Source organism: Callithrix jacchus, chromosome 1 (genome assembly GCF_049354715.1).
Source record: "Callithrix jacchus isolate 240 chromosome 1, calJac240_pri, whole genome shotgun sequence".
Lineage (NCBI taxonomy): Eukaryota > Metazoa > Chordata > Mammalia > Primates > Cebidae > Callithrix > Callithrix jacchus.
In genome coordinates, this window is record NC_133502.1 from 88,374,114 (window position 1) to 88,390,809 (window position 16,696).

Sequence of the window (16,696 nt, forward strand, 5' to 3'; positions counted from 1 at the left end):
TCTTGCACTAAACTGCAAGTGCAGTGAGGGATGGGATTTTTCTCCATCTGGTTTATTGCCATATCTTTAGGGCCTAGAATAGTGCCTGGCACAAGCAGGTTTTTATTGTTTGGGTGACAATAGTAAATCCAACTGATGAACTGTACATTTATCTTTATTGTCCCTTTTATTTGGGGATGGTTTGTCTGTTTGTGAATCATCTGTAGCACAATTTGAACTGTATCAAGGGACATCAGTATCAAGATTTGAGTACCCATGAGTCTCTGACGATGTGGAGATGTGAGACAGGAAGGGGCCCGTGGACCTTTAGTGAGCAGTGCAGAGGATCTTTGTGGTCAGGAGTCTTGTGTTCTGTGAACTAGTCAGTTTCACTTGCTGCCCCTACAGATGAGCCCATTCCCTTAGGGTGCAGCGGAACCATGGAGACCTCCTATTACCTGCCACAGACATCTGAAATCAGTTCCCAGACTTCTCTGCCTTGGTTTGACCCCTGTGTTTGTTGTTTGCACAGCCAAGGTCATTTGTTGGGAAAAGCTTGAGGGCAGGAACTGAATTCTCTGGCTCTTAATTCCAATTTGAAGAGCTTGAGCTCACCTACAGGGTGAGTCTGCATGACTAATTTTATGTTTTATTTCTCTAAGCAGGCAGGAGTTTGAGCATGGTTATCCTTTGCTGCCCCCAAGTTCTGTCTTATCAGTGGTTACTGGTAGGAATTGGGCACTTAAGAACATCTGAGATATTCTGAGGTCAAGCCTATCCCTTTCAAGGTTTACTGTTGGCACAAAAGGTATTGGACTGTCCCTTTCTGTCTGGTCCACCATTCTCAGCTGGGCTGAAATTTTCAGTTATCTTTTTGGATTACAGCATGATTTCTAGAAGGTCTCTTTACAGTGAGAGCATATTATATTGGTGATGTGTGGAGTACTCACTGGCATATATTCTTCATTGGAGTTGCTGGTGGATGAGCAGATAGGTCCTTGAGAGCGTGGGCACCAAGATGGTACATTTTGATGGATGGAGATGGAGGAGAAAGAGAGTCCTGAAGCCTTGAAACTGTATATGGACTGAGGATGGCAAATATGGGTGAATGGCATTGGAAGAGGCCATGACCGTGAAGGAACTTGCTGTATGGGAAGAAGGGAAGTGAGGAGAGAAATGAGAGAGCATGAAAACAGAGACATGTTGGCCAGGCACAGTGGCTCAAGCCTGTAGTCCCAGCACTTTTGGAGGCTGAGGCTGGTGGATCATCTGAGGTCAGGGGTTCAAGACCAGCTTGGCCAATATGGTGAAACCCCATCTCTACTAAAAATATAAAAATTAGCCAGACATGGTGGTGAGCGCCTATAATCCCAGCTACTCAGGAGGCTGAGGTAGGAGAATCACTTGAACCAGGGAGGTGGAATGCGCTGAGATCATGCCATTGCACTCCAACCTGGGTGACAAGAGTGAAACTCCATCTCGGAAAAGAAAAGTGAGGCATGTGGCACCAAGGAGAGCTCTCAAAATTTTGTAGTGGGGTATGCTATGGTCCTGATCCATTATACATTTTTCTCTTTAAATGGAGAGAGATATATCAGCAAATAAAGATTAATTTACATTTAATCCATGTAAATTAAACTTATAATTATCTTACAAGGTTCCTGAGTTGTGAGAGTTGGTGTAGCATGCTTTGGGGTTGCAATCTTCGTTTAGAACCTTTTCTTTTTTAAGTATAATTGGTTTTGGGCTTGGTAATGAATTGGCAGACAAATCTTGCTACACTCCCCATGTCTTCTTTTGTGTCAGTTGAGGGTTGAACACAAAGCTATGCTGGGGAATGATCAAGCCTAGACAAGAAGCAAATAGGTCAGTTTTGGGGGTAATTTTGATGTCACAAATGTGTGAAGTCTTGCTATATTTCATTCTCTCTTCTCCCCGAATTCCATGCTCACTTGTGTGGACGTTGAGGTCCGCATAGTTTTAAGAGGTCGCTATGGCATTAGTACAGGGCAGAGGAGATGAGGCTCACTGCATTGGCCTGACCCATGGATTCTGGAAACAACCCTGGTCCATCACAGACTCCTCTGACCTATAAAAAGTGCTGCTAATTTTCTTACTGTCTGCCTTATAAGATTTGGCAAGAGAAATGAGGTAATGTCTACTTAGATCTTTGAGCTTCTCGGATGAACAGCATTCTGCAATAATATGATTTCCTAATGTGTTTGTTTGTGTTGTAATAGACTGCAATTCCATTTGCCTAAATTTCTTTATGTGCTCCTAGAATATTTGACTGTCTTGCATAGGGGAAGCAGCCCGACATTGAGAGTGAGAACTGGACCTAGACTAGAACCCTTAAAGTACATTTAGCTGAGTGATCCAGCAATAGATTTATGAGTTTAGGGGAAGGAAACTGGGAGAGGAAGAAATGGAAGCTATATTTGGTAGTGACGGGGGAGGGGATTATCATTAGCTTCAGAGAGTTTGTATCATACTTTTAAACCATGCTGTTTTGCTGAGGATCAATATCTCAATTTTGAAAAAAAATATTTATTTTAATTTAGCAACGTTACATATTAGATGACATCTTCCACACTGATCCTGCTCTCGTTGTATCTCATAGGTAGACTCTAACGTGGCCCCTCCAAGATTTGGTTTGTTATATTTGTTGGGCCACACCTATTGTGTTTGACTCTGATACCAGCAGTTCCATACACACACTGATAATTTTTTAGATTCATTTTTAAAATATGTAGTAGGTTACTAAATAATACTTCATCTTTGTTCGCATATAAATACTTTTTAAAAAATTAAAGCAGGCATGAGCAATCTGACCTTTTATATAGCTTTTGGAGCAGTAGTACAACTAAGCTGGCTTTCTAAGTAGTTCTAAAATGAGAAGTTAAAACAAATTATGAAAAGTGGGGAAAGTATACAAATGTGTCATCTCTGACATACCATAAAGTTCTTACTTATGTGACAGTTATCTGTAGTGGATAGTTTTGCTATGGCATTTATTAGAAGCAGTTGGTTCTTTGGAAGTTTCAAAAGAATGTCAGCCTTCCACAAAGGACTTTTTAAATAGCTGTTTAGTCAACCAGGAAATGAAACAGGAAGTCTTCTCTTCTGGAGGAGACTGTAAGATGATATACACTTTTAAAGAACAACTAATTTTTATTTTCTGAGGGACAAAAGTGTTACAAGTTTCATTTGCTAAATTATAAAATATAATACATAGAGAACATATCTTGCTACCGAAAAGTGACATGAAAAAGCTCCTTACCAAACTGTGTGTCTGTTTGCTTATGTTGCATGGCAGACACATATGAAAAAAGTGTGTATTTTGTTTGTTTCTTAAATTGAAAACATCTTATATAAAGAAATGATACAGAATACTATTCCCCTTAAAACAAAATGATATTTACTAAAAAATTACGATTCAGAGATACAGTTAATAGGAAGTTAAATTATGGGTAATCTTAATAAAACCACATTTTCTCTTCCTGACTATTGACTAGAGTTTGAGTGAATATTTCAGAGTGTTAAACACTTTGTACAATTTTTATGTTCTCCTGAAAAACTTCGTGATAAATTTATGATTTTCTTCCATTGTGTATAAACATAGATGGCATACTTTTTTAAAGGTTAAAAAAATCTCATGTTTATATCATTCTGTCAGCAGTTAAATTGTGATGTTTTATTTGAATTTGTTTCAGAATCGAAGCAAACGTTTGGAGAAGGTCCACGTGGTTATTGGTCCTAAATCGTGTGACTTGGATTCTCTCATTTCTACCTTCACGTATGCTTACTTTCTAGACAAGGTAAGGGAAAAAAAGGTTAATACTACTTATATTTAAAATTATTATGTAACTTTTAAAAAACATTTTCTAGAAACAAAGGAACCTATTGACTTAATTTTTAGTGTTCTGATTTGTTGTTACAGAGAATAAAGTATCATCCATGAATCAACAGATATTTCTTGGGTACCTACTATATGGTAGGCATTCTTCTAGCTATTTCTTACTAACTCTCCTTATAAAACATGTTTTCAAATAAAAATTTTAAATGTTCATAATAGTTGATTAATTTTATGGAAATTCATAGAATGAATAAAAGTAAGAATCAGATTTCTTATTTTCTTTTGTCATCCTTGCTGATAGTCCTACCCTTGGGAGCAAAAAAATACGTGCAGAAAAACTTGTGCGAACAGTACATGAACGGCAGAGTACATTAGCTAGAGTTTTCAGTGACAGGTATTACATGTCAAATCTACGTCCTGTAGGTCCTTGTTTGGCTTTGCCTTGTAGCCTGACTTCGTACAGCGAGATCATCCCTCAGTTAGTGAGCATCTTCCTTGAGGAAGAATCTTTCTGATCTGTGAAGCATATAACACACCTATGGAAGTGGAAAAGACCTTTCCACAGATTGCTTTAAAATTTCAAATCTATAAAATTCATGAGCTCATGATAATGGGCTTTTTATTAACTTTACGCCTAAAAATGTATGTTATGAGTGTCTAGGTGCTTTTTTCAACGTCACACAATTTTTAATTTTTCAGAATCTGATTAGTTTTACAGTGGTTTTGTTTGGATCCTTGGCCCCTGACAGTGGGCAGAGCTGGTCTAAAGTGATTTAAATTCACACGAAGCCTAGTCTTCCAGAATGAGCTGTAGGTGGCAAGAACTGCTTTAGGGCAAAAGCTGATAAAAATACTGGGTAAAATATTCTGATCTCTACATGTGGGCTTTATATCAAATTTATCTTAAAATTTGTTGAATTTTACAAGGGAGATTAATTGGTATGAGAAGATAAATGTGCCTCTGTTAAGACATGCATATTAACACTAATTTTGTTAACTGGTTTTTTGACTCCTAGAAAAAAAATGTTATTTATCTAGAGAACATACAGTTGACAGAACCAGAATGATTTTTAGACTGATAGTGGCATAGACTAAGAAGGAAATGATATAATAATAATAATACCACCACTACTACCTACTACAATGTCTGAACATCCAACAAAAGGGACAGAAAAAGTAATTGTGATAGATAAAATAGATAGATAGATAGGTAGATTAAAAAAAAAAGACATGGATTCTCTTCTTCAGAGGTTTGTCAGTAAGGATGGAAACAAATGTGGAATTACTGACAGGTCTCATACTGAGAATTTCGTTATATTTCTCTGCCTTTCTCTTGGTTTACTTGGGCCCCCTGCTAGTGGCCTGTGTCTCCATTTACATTTTCTTCAAGAACCCAACTACTTCCTCTTAGATTATGAACATGTAGGATAAGCAAAGAGTTTTTCTGCTTCATGCATTCGACCCCATTTAAATCCTTCTCACTCTGGTAGGTGAACTCTTTTACAGATGAGGAACTCAGAATCTCACAAAGGAAACTGGCTTTCTCTAAGTTGCATGACAGAGGATGGGGCTGGAACCTAGTTCTCCTGACATCAATTTCAGAACAGGTCTTTCCAGGAGAGGCTCAGGCCACATGCCTGACTTCCATATTGACTCTTCCCCACTCAAGTTTCAGTATCAGGAGTTAGATAGAATGCTCCATTAATTAGGAAAAATAACTTGCTATACATAATTGTTAACACTTATGCAATTGTGATTCAGTATTAAATGACAGGAGGGAGAAAACCCACTTCGTGGGAATGGCTTTGTGCCTTGTATGCTATAGCAGTGGCTGATTCATTTCCCTCGTTCAATAAATATGTACTAAATGTTTACTATGTGCCAGACTGTTTTATACACTGGAGATACAAGTGAACAAAACCATCAAAAAGCCCTGCCTTCTTAATGCTAGAAAGGGGAGACAGATGGTAAAGATAACAAAACTGTGTGACAAGTTGGTGATGGTGTGAGAATAAAGGCCATTTACTTTATGCACAAATTCCATGTCACTGAACCCCACATTCTCTCAGTGATAGGATTATTGCTGTACATTCATAGTAATTTTTTTTTTGAGATGGAGTCTCGCTGTTGCCAGGCTGGAGTACAGTGTCACAATCTTGGCTCACTGCAACCTCTGCCTCCCAGATTCAAGCAATTTTTCTGCCTCAACCTCCCGAGTAGCTGGGACTACAGGCACCTGCCACCACGCCCAGCTAATGCCCAGCTAATTTTTTTATGTCTAGTAGAGACTGTGTTTCACCATGTTGGCCAAGATGGTCTCAATCTCTTGACCTCATGATCCTCCTGCCTTGGCCTCCAAAAGTGCTGGGATTACAGGCATGAGCCACCGCACCTGGCCCATTCATAATAATTTTTAAAGCACCTTTATTTTTAATATTCCTATAGAAAAATAAGTTTATTATTTTGACTCTACAATTCTCCACCTCTCTCCTATCTCCTGTTTTCTCTATTTGCCACAGATTGTTTTATAAGAGACTTGTTAATAAAATGTTTTTTATTATTTAAGAAATCAATAGAGATCACCCTCTGATAGTCTATAGGCTGAAGCTGGCTTATAAAGGAATTTCCACTGACTGACATTCTGAATTTTTAAAAATTCAGAATGTCACAAATAATACCCCAAATCTAGATTTCAACCTTCTTTTGGGTAATTAAAAGTTTTAACTACACTGGGCCTGAATTTTTGCATGTGAACCACTGGCTGGAGCTGAGTGACAGGCATCCCATTTAGATACAACATATACACCTTCCTCTGTCCGCACAGTCCCCACCCAGCCTGCCTCGATTATTTTAACTTTCTGCTAATTTTATAAAGACATGTGAGTTTGTTACTTTTAAAGAAGAAAGTATGTATTATTATTTATAATTTATCTAAATATTTTTATATTTAAGATATTTATATAAATTATTAATTGTATATAATATATAACATAAGTATATTTACATTTTAGCCCCTGCACAATTTATATATACATATATTTAAATTTATAAATACATATATATTTATTTAAATTTTAATTATATGTAATATATATTTACATATACAAATGGTGCAGGATCTAAAATGAGACATAATCTAAAGCATCAGAGGTTTCAAGTAGGGTAGCAAGAGGTTAAAAAAATGTTAGGGGCCACTCAGAGGATAATGCATTACTTATTGGGTTCAGGAAAATTCTCTAATGAATGCCAAGTGGTTTAGTGAGGCCAGGAGACTTCCATTCCCTTACCAGTTACCCCCAGGCTGGAGAAAATGTAATTGTATTCTTTCCTCCTGCTGTTTTCAGTAATGCAGTCAACTTTTTTCTTGGTAGGTCAGTCCACCAGGGGTTCTGTGTTTACCAGTGCTGAACATACCAAGAACTGAATTCAACTACTTCACCGAGACAAGGTTTATTTTAGAAGAGCTAAATATCTCCGAATCATTCCACATATTCCGGGATGAAATTAACCTGCATCAGCTAAATGATGAAGGGAAGTTATCGATAACACTTGTTGGCAGTAACGTGCTGGCAAGGTAAGACCCACTGAGGCTCTGAGGTTTAATTCCTCAATGAAGGTTCTTCTGGGCAAAGTGTCACTTTATTCAGGACTTTTGTGGTTTAGGGAGATGTATTAAAAGCAAAGAACGTGCTGGGCATGGTGGCTCATGCCTATAATCCCAGCACTTTGGGAGGCCAAGGCGGATGGATCACTTGAGGCCAGGAGTTCGAGAACAGCCTGACCAACATGGTGAAACCTCATCTCTATTAAAAACACAAAAATGAGCTAGGGTGGTGGCATGCGCCTATAATCCCAGCTACTTGGGAGGCTGAGGCACGAGAATCGCGTGAACCCAGGAGGCAGAGGTTGTAGTGAGCTGAGATTGCACCACTACTCCAGCCTGGGCAGCAGCAGAGTGAGACTGTCTCAAAAAAGAAAAACCTGACTGGGTGCTGTGGCTCATGCCTGTAATCCTAGCACTTTGGGTAGCCGAGGCAGGTGGATCACATGGTTGAGATAAAGACCAGCCTGGCCAACATGGTGAAAACCCATCTGTACTAAAAGTATAAAAATTAGCTTCATGTGGTGGCGGGTGCCTATAGTCCCAGCTAGTCGGGAGGCTGAGGCAGGAAAATTGCTTAAAACCTGGAGGCGGAGGTTGCAGTGAGCAGAGATTGCACCACTGCACTCCAGCCTGGAGACAGAGTGAGACTCTGTCTCAAAACAAAACAAACAAACCCAAAAACAACAACAGCAAAGCAGAGGACATGCAGAGAAAAGGGAATACCTTTTTCTTCTCTTACGGCAAAATTCGGGTTATGCCAATCCTTCATTTTTACTTTTGTATTTCAGATATGACATCTTTAAGTGGAAAGTTCTTGTAAAATTGACCAAATTATGTTGTGTTGTTGGTGTTGTTTTTGTTGTTTTGAGACAGTCTTGCTCTGTCGCCCAGGCTGCAGTGCAGTGGTGTGATTTTGGCTCACTGCAGCCTCTGCCCTCCAGGTTAAAGCAGTTCTCTTGCCTCAGCCTCCTGAGTAGCTGGGATTACAGGTGTGTGCCACCATGTCTGGCTAATTTTTGTATTTTTAGTAGAGACAGGTTTTACCGTGTTGGCCAGGCTGGTCTTGAACCCCTGACCTCAGGTGATCTGTTCACCTTGGCCTCCCAAAGTGCTGGGATTACAGACGTGAGCCACAGCACCTGGTCTAAAATTATAGTTTTTAAACCATTTCAAACACTTTCTTATAGCAATACAATAGTCTTATGTATTGATGCTGAATATATGTAATGAAAATTGAAATTAAACACTAGATAAAACGGAATCATTCTCGGGAAAGAAATCTCAGTAGTGAAATGGAAAAATATGTAAAGATGGGCTATGAAGATCATTTGATGATTGATTTATTCATTCATAGCATTTTGTACTACAAGAGAAAAATTGATTTTTTTTTTAATATTGATGTAGCTCAAACTTTTTATTTTATGGACAAGAAACTTGAAACTCAGTGTCACAAATGACTTGTCCAAAGAACCACATGCAGGCTGGACATGGTGGCTCATGCCTATAATCCCAGCACTTTGGGAGGCCAAGGCAGGAGGTTCACTTGAGTCCAGGAGTTTGAGACCAGCCTGAGAAACAGGGTGAGACCCTGTCTCTATAAAAAAATACAAAACACTTAGTTGGGCATGGTGGTACACACCTGTAGTCCCAGCTATTCAGGAAGCTGAGGTGGAAAGATGGCTTGAGCCTGGGAGGTTGATGCTGCAGTTGCATCTCAGGTTGAGCTGTGAGTTCAAGGCTTCAGTGGGCTTTGATCACACCACTGCGCTCCAGCCTAAATGACAGAGCAAGACCCTGTCTCAAAAAACAAAACACAACAACAGCAAAAACAAAGAACCACATGTAATTAGTAGAAGAGTTGGGATTAGAACTTGGATCTTCTGATTCTTTCAATCAATACTTAGGCATTGCTGACTCATGCAAGAATCTATAGGTGCCTAAGGAGGAATAAGACAAATTCTTTGTCATCAAGGACCTCATGAAGATGTCCTTTTGATAAGCTCTCTACTGCTACTGAATGAAGAATCACCAGTTAAACACTTAAGTAGTTTAAAATGTTAATTTTTCCCAGTTTGGCAATTTGCTAGTTGTTAATAACCTTAACCGTTGGACATTGACCTTAGCATACATGAAATCAAACCTTTTTTTACTGAATAATTTTGTATTTAACTTTTTAGGAAGCATATTTAGGTATGAATGTATTGTGATATCAGTCATGCAATTTATTTACTTATAAGAAGTTTTGAAAATAACCTGACTATGTGTGACTGCTTTTATCATGCTATTCAAAACCAATGAAATTATTTTGAATAATACTAATCATCGGCATGTGGCTAAAAGTTCTGGGTAGTTGATTTGGCCGACTTCAATGATTGGTATTCAGGAAGTCATATGCTTAACTAAACTTAAGTGCTAACTTTTTCAAACCAACAAATACCAAGAGACATAGATAAATACAATGCAACTGAAATGTGAATTGTGGAACGAGTGTGTGTCAACCAAACTCTGAGGACTAGTTTTGTTACCAATTAAAGTGGAAAAATTTAGGCTGATTTTGAGGCTGGGTTTGTGAACTCTAGCTCTGGAATTAAATAAATTGAAATCTTTCTTTCTTTCATTGCCACTTATTTGTTTTTGACAGGCAGAAAGAATAAAAATGCCTCTGCTAAAATCCAGCTCTATGTCACATATAAAGAATGATGGTAGAAGGAAAATAGGCCCAGTAGTGTTTTTTCTACACCATGGTGACTGGATTTGCAAGCTTTGGAGCTACGTTATTGGAGTGCAAATACCAGCTAGTCTGTGCTAGATGTGTGACCTTACACAAATTTCTTAACCTCTTTCTACCTCAGTTTTTTAATTTATACAATGGGGATTTTCAAGTTTAGTTTTTAGTGTCATTTTATAGAACTCATTTTACAGTATCATTTTTTAGTATAAAATATGATAATACACCTATTTATTATAGTATCTGGCCTGCAGTGAAAGCCCTATAATGTTAGTTATTATTATTTTCCAAGAGCACAGCACAGGATAAAGCTTGTAAGGTATGAAGATATTTTAAGAATTTGGGGAAAGTAAATCATTTAAATGAAATGTGAAAATACATAGAATGAGGCTTCACCTTCTGAGTCATGTGAGTCCCCTCATATTTTTGGTTATTGAGAGGAAGCCATTTGTGTGAGAGCAGAGAGTTAAACATTCCCAAAAGAATAAGACATGCCATATCCCTTTCTCTTCCTCCCCTTCATTTGCTTTACAGTGAAGACAAAACTTTAGAATCAGCAGTTGTCAAAGTCATTAATCCGGTTGAGCAGAGCGATGCCAACATTGAGTTCCGAGAGTCTTCCTCTTCCCTCGTGCTAAAGGAGATTCTCCAGGAGGCTCCTGATCTCATCACCGAGCAACTGGCTCATCGCCTCAGAGGTGAGAGATGGCTCTTCCTATTAAATATTGGAAGGCTTAATGGAGTGTCTCCTGGCCTGCTCATGTAGAAAGAGTGCGATCCATTCTTGGGTTAACAATCTTTTTAAAGACCACAGGAAGCTTCATCAGAGAGGCAGGGAGTAAAGAGTTTGTTAAAGAGTAGCATTATATTGAATATTAAAAATGTGCATTTAAAAATAGGCACGAGGGGCCTTTGCTGTTTCACTAGACAAGATTATTAAATGGACCTGCTGCACCTCTGTTGGGAAGCTGGAATAGCACCTCTGGCCATTTTAATCGCTTCCAGGGGTGATTCTTGCCTCAAGACAGCATGATAGGTACTGGAATTCCATGTTCCCAGTTTGAAATATCTGCTGATACTCTTCCATGCTTGGTTTATAAAATACCATTTGGATGGCAAAATACGCAGCCTTCATTTTGGTAATACTGTGTCAGGCCTCTTATAGTCAGAAGTCACCTCCTTTGCTCCCGTCTTGTAACATATTTCATCTTCACTCGAACTGTTTTAAGCCCTGGGGTCCTGAACACACCATCATCAATTATTCTAGTAATCTGTCTTTCTTCTCCATCAGTGGAGCAGCCCCCTGCTTCCAAAGAGAGGTTTCAAGCTAGAAATTGTCGGTCGACTTTGGAATCACAGAATGACCACAGAAATTTCATTATTTACTCACAGAAGACACCGTTCTGGTTTTTGTATAAAGCATGTCCCTCCCTGCACCACGAATCCATTTTGAACATGGTAGACAGAGATTTTTCTCAAAAGTGTTTAACTTGGGAAAGTGAAAAACAGTGATGAACAGATTGAAATAATTTAAAAAGAAGACCAAAAGAATGTTGACTTGGCTCTTTTAAGGACTCTGTCCAATTCCTCTGTCTCTACCATACTTTGGAGGGGAAAATGTTCAAGAGGTGTTTAATTCTTGTAAAGGTTTAGAACTGATGATCTTGGTAAACCTGCCTTAAATTATTTTTCTGGCAATGAATCTCTGTAAAAATGCTCTATTGGAAACTGTGCCATAAACTAAACTAAGTAAACACCAGCATTTATCTTTATGACAGAGCAGAAGGAAAATGAAGGTAATTGGGAATCTCAGCCAAGAGGGAAGTTGTTCAACAGTGCGAATGTGTGGTGCAGCCAAGCACAAGAGAATATTTTGTTTAAATATCTTGTAAATGAAGAAGTTTGGTTAATTGTTGTGAAAATATATGTGTTACTTAGTAGAAAAGAAATGTAGTCAATAAGCAGCTCATTATCAAAATTCTCTACAAATAGTAAAATAATATGAAACGAATACATTGGCACAAAGACACGACTGTTGTTGTTGGTAATGCTAATAATGATACTCAGATATAGGGAAATGGAGGGGATGCAGATCCTTTTGTTAATTGTCTTGGTTTTGGTTTGCAGAGCTACCAAAAGATAAAGCTATGGTAAAGGATTTTGCTTCTTTCTTTCTAAATTATTTTACAATTTTTTTTTAGAGGTGGAGTCTCACCATATTGCCCAGGCTAGTCTTGAACTCCTGGGCTCAAGCGATCCGCCAGCTTCAGTCTCCCAATGTGCTGGAATTACAGGTGTGAACCACCACACCTGGCTGGATTTTGCTTTTCTTAACATCAGATGTTTTTCCTGAGGTTAGGCTTGAAGTGGCATTGGGAAGCTGGCAGAATGTGGACATCACTTCCTTGTCTCTTGGAAATTGAAATGTGAAAGGATGAAGAGCTTCTGTCTGTGAAGCCTGCCAATACTACTGTCATAAAAGAGCCAGGTTCATTAAACCCCAGGAGGTAAACGTAGGGGGCTTATGGTGGAAAGAGGGCTCTGGAGACCTTTAGCCAATGCATATGTGTGTGTATGTGTATGTGTACATATGTGGAGGGGAGATGGAACATTACTAAATAGTTTCGGCAAGAGGGAACATATTCGTCTGCTTTGCATTGATGTAAAGGAATATCTGAGACGGGGTAATTGATAAAGGGGTTTATGTCCCTCATGGTTCTGTAGGCTGCAGGAAAAGCATAGTGCTGGCATCTGCTTCTAGTGAGGGCCTCAGGAAGCTTCCATACATGGCAGGAATCAAAGGAGGAGCTGGCATACCACATGGCAAGGGAGGGAGCAAGAGAGAGAGTGGGGAAGTCCCAGACACTTTTTAAAAACCAGATCTCAGGTGAATTCATTACTGCAGAGAGGGCACCAAGCGATTTATGAGGGATTGGCCCCTCTGACCCAAACCTCCAGTATTCAAGATCACATTTCAGTATGAGATTTGGAAGGGACACACATCCAGACCATATCAGGGAAATAAAGGTTGGTTTTCCAAGGAATCTGCCTTTTAAAGAGTAACTCAAATGTTCAGAGGTAAAAAGTATTTTGGGGTAATAGGTCACTTTTTAAAAGCTCCTGAATTGTTAGTAAATATAAAAAAGCAATCAAGTTGGTCAGACACGGTGGCTTATGCCTGTAATACTAGCACTTTGGGAGGCCAAAGAGGGCAGATTACTTGAGATCAGGAATTTGAGACCAGCCTGGTCAATATGGTAAAACCTGTCTCTACTAAAAATATAAAAATGAACCAGGCAGACACCTGTAATCCCAGCTACTTGGGAGGCTGAGGCAGGAGAATCTTGAACCTGGGAGGTGAAGGTTGCAGTGAGCTGATACTGCACCATTGTACTGCAGCCTGGGAGACAAGAGCAAAACTTTATCTCAAAAAAAAAAAAAAAAAAAAAAAGGGAATCAAGTAAACTTTTGCTGTCATCACTGAATTCAATCTTAGAATTTATAGTTTCCCATTATGTAGTAACATCAAATCTAAAAGGACTTGTTTTCCCTGTTCCTATAAATTATTTTAGCATTCTTTATTTTCATAATATGGGCAGTTCTCTTTCTAAAGGATTCTCTTTACAAGCAGCTACCATGTTACTTTGGATTTTCAGGTGCTATAAATAATCATTAATTTGACACACATTTTTAGAACTTTTTAAAATTATACTTCACGTTCTGGGATACATGTGCAGAGTGTGCAGGTTGTTTCATAGGTATACATGTGCCATGGTGGCTTGCTGCACTGATCAACCTGTCATCGACATTAGGTATTTCTCCTAATGCCATCCCTTGCCAAGCCACCCCCCAACAGGCCCTGGTGTGTGATGTTCCCTTCCCTGTGTCCATGTGTTCTCATTGTTCAATTCCCACTTATGAGTGAGAACATGCGGTGTTTGGTGTTTTGTTCTTGTGTTTGCTGAGAATGATGGTTTCCAGCTTCATCCATGTTCCTGCAAAAGACATTGAACTCATCCTTTTTTATGGCTGCATAGTATTCCATAATGTGTATTTGCCACGTTTTCTTTATCTAGTCTGTCATTGATGGGTGTTTGGGTTGGTTCCAAGTGTTTGCTGTTGGGAATAGTACTGCAATAAACATACACATGCATATGTCTTTATAGTAGAATGATTTATAATTTTGGGGGAATATACCCAATAATGAGACTTTTGGGTCAAATGCTATTTCTGGTTCTAGATCCTTGAGGAATCCCCACACTGCCATCCACAATGGTTGAACTAATTTACACTCCTACCAACAGAGCATTCCTCTTCCTCCACATCCCCTCCAGCATCTATTGTTTCCTGATTTTTCCACATCTTATCCAGCATCTGTTGTTTCCTGACTTTAATGATCACCATTCTAACTGGTGTGAGATGGTATCTCATTGTGGTTTTGATTTGTATTTCTCTAATGACCAGTGATGATGAGCTTTTTTTCATATGTTTGTTGCCTGCATAAATGTCTTCTTTTGAGAAGTATCTATTAATATCTTTTGCCTACTTTTTGATGGGGTTTTTTCTTGTAAATTTGTTTAAGTTCTTTGTAAATTCTGGATGTGTATAGCCCTTTGTCAGAAGGATAGATTACAAAAATTTTCTCCCATTCTGTAGGTTTCCTGTTCACTCTGATGACAGTTTATTTTGCTGTGCAGAAGCTCTTTAGTTTAATTAGATACCATTTGTCAATTTTGGCTTTTGTTGCCATTGCTTTTGGTTTTTTAGTCATGAAGTCTTGGCCCATGCCTATGTCCTGAATGATATTGCCTAGGTTTTCTTCTTAGAGTTATTATGGTTTTAGGTCTTGTGTTTAAAGTCTTTAATCCATCTTGAGTTAATTTTTGTATAAAGTGTAAGGAAGGGGTTCAGTTTTAGTTTTCTGCATGTGCCTAAACAGTTTTCCCAGCACCATTTATTATATAGGGAATCCTTTCCTCATTGCTTGTTTTTGTCAGGTTTGTCAAAGATCAAATGGTTGCAGATGCGTGACATTATTTCTGAGGCCTCTGTTATGTTCCATTGGTCTATATATCTGTTTCGGTACCAGCACCATACTGTTTTGATTACTGTGGTCTTATAGTATAGTTTGAATTCAGGTAACGTGATGCCTCCAGCTTTGTTCTTTTTGCTTAGGATTGTCTTGGTATATGGGCTTTTTTGGATCCATATGAAATTTAAAATAGTTTTTTCTCATTCTGTAAAGAAAGTCAATGGTAGCTTGATAGGGATAGCATTGAATCTATAAATTACTTTGGACAGTATGGCCATTTTCACAATATTGATTCTTCCTATCCATAAGCATGGAATGTTTTTCCATCTGTTTGTGTCCTCTCTTATTTCCTTGAGCAGCGGTTCATCGTTCTCTTTGAACATTCCTTCACATCCTTGTGAGTTGTAATCCTAGGTATTTTATTCTCTTTATAGCAATTGCGAATGAGTGTTCACTCATGATTTGGCTCTCTGTTTGTTTACTATTGGTGTATGGGAATGCTTGTGATTTTTGCACATTGATTTTGTATCTTGAGACTTTGCTGAAATTGTTTATCAGCTTAAGGAGATTTTGGGCTGAGAGGTTGGGGTTTGCTAAATATACAATCATGTGATTTGCAAAACAAGACAGTTTGACCTCCTTTCTTTCTATCTGAATACCTTTTTTTTTTTTTTTTTTTTGAGACGGAGTTTCACTCTTGTTACCCAGGCTGGAGTACAATGGCGGGATCTCGGCTCACTGCAACCTCCGCCTCCTGGGTTCAAGCAATTCTCCTGCCTCAGCCTCCCAAGTAGCTGGGACTACAGGCGTGCGCCACCACGCCCAGCTAATTTTTTTATATTTTTAGTAGAGACGGGGTTTCATCATGTTGACCAGTATGGTCTCGATCTCTTGACCTCGTGATCCACCCGCCTCGGCCTCCCAAAGTGCTGGGAATACAGGCGTGAGTCACCGCGCCCAGCCTGAATACCCTTTATTTGTTTCTCTTGCCTGATTGCCCTGGCTAGAAGTTCCAATACTATGTTGAATAGAAGTGGTGAGAGAGGGTATCCTTGTCTCATACCAGTTTTCAATGGGAATGCTTCCAGTTTGTATTCCTTCAGTGTGATATTAGCTGTGGGTTTATCATAAATAGCTCTTATTATTTTGAGATATCAATCAAAATACCTAGCTGAGAGTTTTTAGCATGAAGGGGTGTTAAATTTTACCAGAGGCCTTTTCTGCATCTGTTGAGATAATCATGTGGTTTTTGTCGTTGGTTCTGTTTATGTGATGAATTACTTTTATTGATTTGTGCATGTTGAACCAGCCTTGCATCCTGAGGATGAAGCCCACTCGATCGTGATAGATAAGCTTTTTGATGTGCTGCTGGATTTGGTTTGCCAGTATTTTATGGAGGATTTTCACGTCAATGTTCATCAGGGATATTGACTGAAATTTTCTTTTTTTGTTGTTGTGTCTCTGCCAGGTGTTGGTATCAGGATGGTGTTGGCCTCA

General features: G+C 38.8%; 1 protein-coding gene across 20 annotated transcripts in view; it reads left to right on the plus strand.

Annotated features, from left to right (window-relative positions):
* The window catches only part of PRUNE2 (prune homolog 2 with BCH domain), a 296,117-nt gene that overhangs the window by 46,423 nt on the left and 232,998 nt on the right, over nucleotides 1-16,696 (plus strand). For all 20 annotated transcript variants that reach the window (XR_013532779.1, XR_013532769.1, XR_013532780.1 and 17 more), the window contains exons 2-4: nucleotides 3,693-3,797; nucleotides 7,207-7,409; nucleotides 10,702-10,865. Coding sequence is in view for 14 of the 20 variants with exons in the window: in XM_035301835.3 (XP_035157726.3) it covers nucleotides 3,693-3,797; nucleotides 7,207-7,409; nucleotides 10,702-10,865 (472 nt within the window). In the remaining 6 variants the exon portion in view is untranslated. The remainder of the gene's footprint in view (nucleotides 1-3,692; nucleotides 3,798-7,206; nucleotides 7,410-10,701; nucleotides 10,866-16,696) is intronic.